At 44.7% G+C, this 7824-nt stretch overlaps 1 protein-coding gene across 1 annotated transcript; it reads left to right on the top strand.

Moving 5' to 3' along the window:
- The first annotated feature begins 4932 nt into the window (after positions 1-4932).
- On the top strand, positions 4933-7572 carry Peg12 (paternally expressed 12). Its single transcript, NM_013788.2, has one exon. It carries the CDS (start codon positions 5096-5098, stop codon positions 5945-5947), a length of 852 nt encoding a protein of 283 aa, NP_038816.1. The 5' UTR covers positions 4933-5095; the 3' UTR covers positions 5948-7572.
- Positions 7573-7824: the final 252 nt, after the last annotated feature.

Genomic DNA, 7824 nt, shown 5'->3' with positions numbered 1-7824 from the left:
AACCTCTGGTGGTATCACCATGCCTGACCTAAAGCTGTACTACAGAGCAATTGTGATAAAAACTGCATGGTATTGGTATAGTGACAAATAGACCAATGGAATAGAATTGAAGGCCCAGATATGAACCCACACACCTATGGTCACTTGATCTTTGACAAGGGAGCAAAAACCATCCAGTGGAAAAAAAGCATTTTCAATAAATAGTGCTGGCACAACTGGAGGCTATCATGTAGAAGAATACTAATTGATCCTTTCCTATCTCTTTTTACTAAGGTCAAATCTAAGTGGATTAAGGAACTTCACATAAAACCAGAGACACTGAAACTTATAGAAGGGAAAGTAGGGAAAAGCCTCGAATATGGGTACAGGGGAAAAATTCCTGAATAGAACAGCAATGGCTTGTGCTGTAAGATCGAGAATCAACAAATAGGACCTCATAAAATTGCAAAGCTTCTGTAACACAAAAGACACCATCAATAAGATAAAAAGACCACCAACAGATTAGGAAAGGATCTTTACCTATCCTAAATCAGATAGGGGACTAATATCCAATATATATAAGGAACTCAAGAAGGTGGAGTCCAGAAAATCAAATAATCCCATTAAAAAATGGGGCTCAGAGCTAAACAAAGAATTCTCACCTGAAGAATACTGAATGGCTGAGAAGCACCTGAAAAAATGTTCAACATCCTTAGTCATCAGGGAAATGCAAATCAAAACAACCCTGAGATTCCACCTCACACCAGTCAGAATGGCTAAGATCAAAAATTCAGGTGACAGCAGATGCTGGTGAGGATGTGGAGAAAGAGGAATGCTCCTCCATTGTTGGTGGGATTGCAGGCTTGTACAAACACTCTGGAAATCAGTCTGGCCGTTCCTCAGAAAATTGGACATAGTACTACCGGAGTTTCCTGCAATACCTCTCCTGGGCATATATCCAGAAGATGTTCCAACCAGTAAGAAGGACACATGCTCCACTATGTTCATAGCAGCCTTAAATTTAATAGCCAGAAGCTGGAAAGAACCCAGATGCCCCTCAACAGAGGAATGGGTAGAGAAAATGTGGTACATTTACACAATGGAGTACTACTCAGCTATTAAAAAGCAAAAAAAAAAAATTTATGAAATTCCTAAACAAATGATGGACCTGGAGAGCACCATCCTGAGTGAGGTAACCCAATCACAAAAGAACTCAAATGATATGTACTCACTGATAAGTGGATATTAGCCCAGAAACTTAGAATACCCAAGATATGAGATACAATTTGCTAAATGCATGAAACTCAAGAAGAATGAAGACCAAAGTGTGGACACTTTGCCCCTTCTTAGAATTGGGAACAAAACACCCATGGAAGGAGTTACAGAGACAAAGTTTGCAGCTGAGAAGAAAGGATGGACCATCTAGAGACTGCCATATCTGGGGATCCATCTTATAATCAGCCTCCAAAGGCTGACACCATTGCATACACTAGCAAGATTTTGCTGAAAGGACCCAGATAGAGCTGTCTCTTGTGAGACTATGCCGGGTCTTGCAAACACAGAAGTGGATGCTCACAGTCAGTTATTGAATGGATCACAGGGCCCCAGTGGAGGAGCCAGAGAAAGTACCCAAGGAGCTGAAGGGATCTGCAATCCTATAGGTGGAACAACAATATGAACTACCCAGTGCCTCCCAAAGCTCATGTCTCTAGCTGCATATGTATCAGAAGATGGCTTAATCGGCCATCAGTGAAAGAGGGGCTCATTGGTCGTGCAAACTTTATCTTACTCAGTACAGGGGAATGCCAGGGCCAAGAAGTGGGAGTGGGTGGGTGGGGGAGTGGGTGCGTGGGAGAGTGGGTGCGTGGGGGAGTGGGTGGGGGAGCGTGTTGGGGACTTTTGGGCTAGCATTGGAAATGTAAATGAAATAAATACCTAATTAAAAAAAAAGAAAACACAACGACCTGTTTACTCTCCCATAAAAAAAAAAAAAAAGATGCAGTAATTGCAAGAGACCCTGGAAGTATCATTCCAGGAAGATAAACAATCCACAAGAGATCAAAATGAAAAATCATTCCAGCCCTACATATTAAGTCTGGAACAATCTTTGGAAACCCAATGCCATTTCATTGATTGCAAGTGTATTTCAACTCAATAGAATTTGAAAACTTTCCAGACAATAATCCTTCCAATTACTAGTTCACAATAAACATAAGGGCTGACTTCATCTAGTCTTAAAGACATAGAATATAGTTTGGTCTCTGATTGAGATAACTTACAGGAAATACACCTATAAAATAAATACGACATCTTTCCTAAAGTGAGATGCTATTGACTGGGAGCATAAAGGTATGTGGATGTAGAGTCTTGGATAATCATTATGAAGGACTGGGAGAAGTCTGGCTACACAGTAGAAAAAGGTAACCAGGTTGTTAATAGCATCCACTCCCAGCTTTCTGGGTAGGAATCAGGCATTTAGTGAGGAGACAAATTCTGAGTGTTTAACACTTCTTATTTATCTAGTACACTGTTGGCACAAGGGCCTTTGGGACTTCATCAAATAATGACATTAAGCAACTATGTTATTAATCTACATAATTATTTGAATATATTTTGTTCTCATTTCATAATTGTGCTGGATACTTTTACATCAGTTTGACCCAAGCTACAGCCATCAATTGGGAACCACAATTGAAAAACAATGCCTTTATAAGATTGGACTATAGGAAAGCCTACAGGGAATTTTCTTAATTGGTGATTGATTGGGTGGAGGGGGCACAGCCCATTGTGGGTGTTGTTAGCCCTGGATTTGTGGCCCTGGGTCCTATAAGAAAGTAGGCTTAGCTAGCTATAGGGAGCAAATCAGTAAGCAGCAGCCTCTCTTGCCTCCAGGTCAGTTCCTGCCTCCAGGTTCCTCTCTTGCTTGAGTTCCTGCCCTTACTTTCTTTAATGATAGTCTATGATGTGAAAGTGTAAAACAAATAAACCTTCCCTACTGCAATGCGCTTTGCTTCAGTTTGTTTCATTGCAGCAGAAACCCTAACTAAGACACTAGTGTACTCATTATAAAAACAGTAAGAAACTAGTATGTCATGTTGTGATTCTATGGCGTTTCCCCCCCCAAAGGAATTTATTTATCGATGGAACCAACTTCATCCAGGATTGTGTAAGGGCAGCCCATTTTGTTGGATAAATGATTAAGCCTCAAAAAAGTCTCATTTCTTCACTACCAACACAATGCTATGAATAGCATTGTGAATATGAACAACAGCATGAGACCAATATACTTTCACAACTCCAAAAAATGTTTAAGGGAAGGCACTTGAGAAACTATAGAAAACAAGGCAGCAGCATGCGGAGCTCAAGGCCAGCCTGATCCACATTGCAAGAGTAATTCAAACTCTTACCCACAAGATAAAGTTGTGGATTTCAAGGGCTGTTTCCAAAAAGTGTGACGAAGTAACAATGTATGAACTTTCCATTTATGCAATTCCAAAGACATATAGACTTACCAAGAGAAGAAGACGGATGTTTCTAGGTGAATATGTCACAAAATCTCTTAACAAACAAATAAATATCCTTCAGCCTTTAAAGGAAAAGATAATATAAAATAAACAAGTGAGGCTTACCTCAAATGTTCAAGGCTGATTCAACACTTTATAACATTGATTCATTCATTCATCTTATCCATGCCTGAAAAAGGAAAAAGGGACATTTTAACACATGAAGAACCCCCAGTTTTATAAAAGCAACACTCAGTCCTGTTACAAACTATAAAATAAAACTATAAATAGAAGGGATTTTCTCAAACTCATAAAGTGTCATGTCCCATGATGACTAGAAACTATTCTTTCGCTATGAGAACAAACAAACTTGTATCAGTAAAAAGAGTAGGCACAAATATGTAATTCAGAATGGAAATCCTGGGGATAGATTGAGAGTGAGATCATCAGTCTATTCTGACAACAGTATAAAAGTATAATAATCACAGAGCAATTACTTTCAAGAAATGATGATGGAACGAGAAGCACCCTTATAAAACTGTGAGCCTTGATAATGATATGGCACACGCATTCAGAATGAGTCAACCGCAAATGAGTTTATTGGTGAGATCTCAGAGCAAACAAAGGGTTGATTCATCAAGCATGAACACTTACGAGTTAGGCTTCTCTAAAACAGTTCAAAATTGAGATTCTATAAGAGACAAGTTTCAACCTTGGAGCATACATATTTACAACAAAAGAACATCAGTATAGAGTGATTAAAAACCACAACCAAATAAACAGAAAACTCACTGAAGAAAGGAATTTGAAAAACTAATATAATTATCCAAGTTCCCATTCAGTGGGTGTCAGAAATCTTGTTTTAGATTGATATTCCCAACATTCTTTCTACTATCAGCAAATGACAATGTAGTACCCTCTTTGCCCTTAAAGAGCAAAATGAGAACTATGTAAAAATCTAGTTGGCTCTTAAAGTAAGATTACAGTTTTTTTCTCAAATGTATGTTACTATTTCATGTCTCCAATGTGTGCTTATTTGTCTCAGATGCCCATTCTAATTTTCTTGCTCACTATAGCAGATAAAGCTGGGTTGGAACATGTCTATTCATCTAGTGTTTTTATGGAATCGTTACTTTCTTCTATGAAACAAAACAGAAAAGTTTTTACAACATTTTAAATCACTGTAGTTTTAGGTACAAACTTAAGGCATCTCATTCTGTTTGTAATTGTTTGTATACTAAACCGAGCATCGTCTGCCTTCTGGTGGCCCGTAAGTTGAACAACAGTTTCTTTGAATTCTGCTAGAGGAATTTCAGCATATATGAGTCCCTCTGGTGGCAATGATTAGAACAGCAGCTGTAAGAACTTTTCAAAAAAAAAAAAAAAAAGTTCACTTCTCTTAATCAAGAATGAGAAGCCCAGGTTCCGGCTCCCGCGGCTCTAAGGCGCGCGCTGTCCCTGCCCGGAGGTCCCAGCTTCCGCGTCCCAGACTTGGCCTCCACCCAGCCTGGGCCTCCGCCCCGCTCCCTTCCCAGACGCGTCCCGCCGAGCCCGCGGTCAACCGAGCCGCCAGTGACGCCCGCACAGCCACGGGGACCCGGGCGGGGGGAGCCATGCCGTGCCGGAGGGAAGAGGAAGCCGGCGACGAGGCGGAGGGGGAGGAGGACGACAACAGCTTCCTCCTGCTGCAGCAGTCCGTGACTCTGGGGGGCTCTGCCGACGTGGACCGGCTCATCGCCCAGATCGGCGAGACGCTGCAGCTGGACGCCAGGCACGATGGCCCGGCCTCGCCATGTGCTGCCCCGGGCCCCCCGCCCGCGCCCCCGCGGGTCCTGGCCGCGCTGCCGGCGGACAAGGCCGGGGCCCCAGCGAGGCGGCTGCTACGGAGAGCAGCATCAGCGGAGGCCGGGGACCCTGCGCCCCCGGGGGCTGTGCGCTGCGTGCTGGGGGAGCGCGGGCGCCTGCGGGGCCGGGCGGCGCCCTACTGTGTGGCGGAGATCGCCCCGGGCGCCAGCGCGCTGCCCCAGCAGCTCGGCCTTGAGGTATCCCCGGGGATGGGCAAAGTAAGCATCCCGCAGCCACTGTCCGGCCGGTGCCGGCGGGGTTGGCTCCGGAACGCAGCCGCGTCCCGCCGCCAGCAACAGCGACGCGGATCTCAGTCGGAGACCCGCACGAGTGACGGCGACCCGCCCCGACTCCTGCAGCAGCTCCTTCTTTCGGGAAACCTCATCAAGGAGGCGGTGCGGAGACTTCATTCGCGAGGGCTACAGCTACAGGCAAAGCTTCCCGCTCACTCGTTCCTCGGGCCTTTGTCAGCCCCGGTGCATGAGCCGCCTTTGCCCGGGAGCCCCCGTGCAGCCTGCAGCGACCCTGGCGATTGTGATGGAGGGCACAGCTCAGAACTAGGGACGACCTTCTTGTCCCTGGCAGCTAATAACCCCGGTGGCCACAGCACCAACCTGTAGCAGGGGACCAAGGGATTCACCCAGGACTTCACCCAGCTGGGGCTCGTAGAGGAAAATAAGCTAAGGAAGACAGCCGAAATATCGCAAATATTTCCATGAGTTGAGAGACCCAAACTGTTTGAAACCCACGAGTTAGGTTTGTTTTAAAACATTATATAGGTAGAGCGCACCGCAGGCTGTCAGCAGGACTTCTTTTTTTTTTTTTTTTTTTTTTTTTTTTGGCATAATCCAACCTGGTCGCTACAATTCCGCGCAGACTCTCCGGGCCAAGCAGGCACCACGTGGCCACGGTTCATGCTCTCAGAATCGACTCAGCCAGCTATGGAACGAAGGACAATGATCCCCGTTACTTGCTGTACTTTCCAGGACTGGTTCCTGATCCACTTTGGGGGAGGAGGAAACAGGAATGGACATAATTTCGGGGAGCGCCCCGAAATGCCACACTTGAACATTTTATGACAGTTAAAAGACCATCTCATCTTTTGCGGTGCTGGTTTCAATGTAAAACATGAGGTACCACGAGAGGACCCTCTTGGGGCTGAATAGAAGTAACCGTTATTTGTCTGTCCCCTCTTTTTTCAAAGGGTTGCTGTTAGCAGAGTGTTGAAAGAAAGCTGTATCCCATGAGTGTAGGGCGGGAGGCAGCAGTGAGCAGTGCTGGGTGATGGAAGGGCATGGCGAAGCACCGAGTGAACCCTCCTGCCTTTGTAAAGTGTGTTTTTAAAGGACACCCATTCCTCTTTGGGTTCAAGGTCAGTTTCCTGGGTGTGTTCCGTGTAGTGGGACTTCAGCACAGACACTAACCGAATTGCCTTGCTGAGGGATGAGCACACTGTTTTGCAAATGCTGGAGTCCTTTAAGGGCTCTCCTGCCATCTCTGGGAGGGGGTGGGGTGGCTGGTATTGAGTGTCTGTGCTTCTGGCCCGAGGCCCCCTCCCCTTCCACTCCTTCCAGCTTCCAGACAAACTGCCTGGAGACAGTGACTGCATTCCACCTTTTCCCCCTTGTTTCTGCTGCTCTACTCAAGTGGGGTGACGCTGCTGATGCTAGGGGCCCGGATAGGGGGCTGGGGAGGCTTCTCATAATGGGCACTCCAGGGACACAGTCTCACACAACCGTGTATAATGAGCTCTAGGGGCCGGCTCTGCGGGGAACAGCTGCAGTTCTCTGGATAGACAGAGTTGATTTCCTCCTTCTGACCCTCCCCCAGCTGTGCCAGCTGGCCTTTGTAAGGGAAGGAAACCTAGTAAAAAATGTGACCTTCCAAAGGGGAAAGCTGCAGGCTTTTTGCTATTGTGACTGTGAAGTGCTTCGAAATACTGTTCACTCTGAGCAACCGTTTTCGTTTTAGTTTTATGGAGTTAATGGCTTGTTCAGCATCCAGATGTGGCTATTGACAATATCTACTCTTCGCACCAGAGTGACTGGAGTTGTGGCTGTCCTGATGATAGGATTTTAACTTAACTGAAATAACTGTTTTTGAATAAATGTATTGGTTTTTTTTCCAGAAAAAAAAAAGAATGAGAAGCCCAAAAGTATAAACCAGGACATTCTGTATATTTTTTACGAGTCTAGTGAATGTATACGAAAATAAATGAGACATGCGTTCTTAGTGTGACAATTATACTTAAGCCTAACATTTTTTTCCAGTTATGCTAGAGAAACTACTAGATCAGGCTGAGTGCATGGGCCTAGTGTATAGTTTAGATTTACTATTTTCAATGATTTTTAAAAGGTCTCAGTGGTTTATTTGATTATTTGACCAAATGTATGTCATAAGCTAATGTACTCTTGAGTTTGAAATGCCCAATATTCCTTGGTTTACTCCTCATGAAATGAATTAATGCACAGTCAAATAACTTGGGATGCATCTCAAG

The sequence above is a fragment of the Mus musculus genome, chromosome 7 (genome assembly GCF_000001635.26).
Source record: "Mus musculus strain C57BL/6J chromosome 7, GRCm38.p6 C57BL/6J".
In the NCBI taxonomy this organism is placed as follows: domain Eukaryota; kingdom Metazoa; phylum Chordata; class Mammalia; order Rodentia; family Muridae; genus Mus; species Mus musculus.
Note: the sequence above shows the minus strand (reverse complement) of the source record. Positions and strands in the feature narration are given on the sequence as shown.

Coding starts and splice junctions, on each gene's coding strand:
- Peg12 (NM_013788.2), top strand. CDS start 5,096: ATGCCGTGCCGGAGGGAAGAGGAAGCCGGCGACGAGGCGGAGGGGGAG.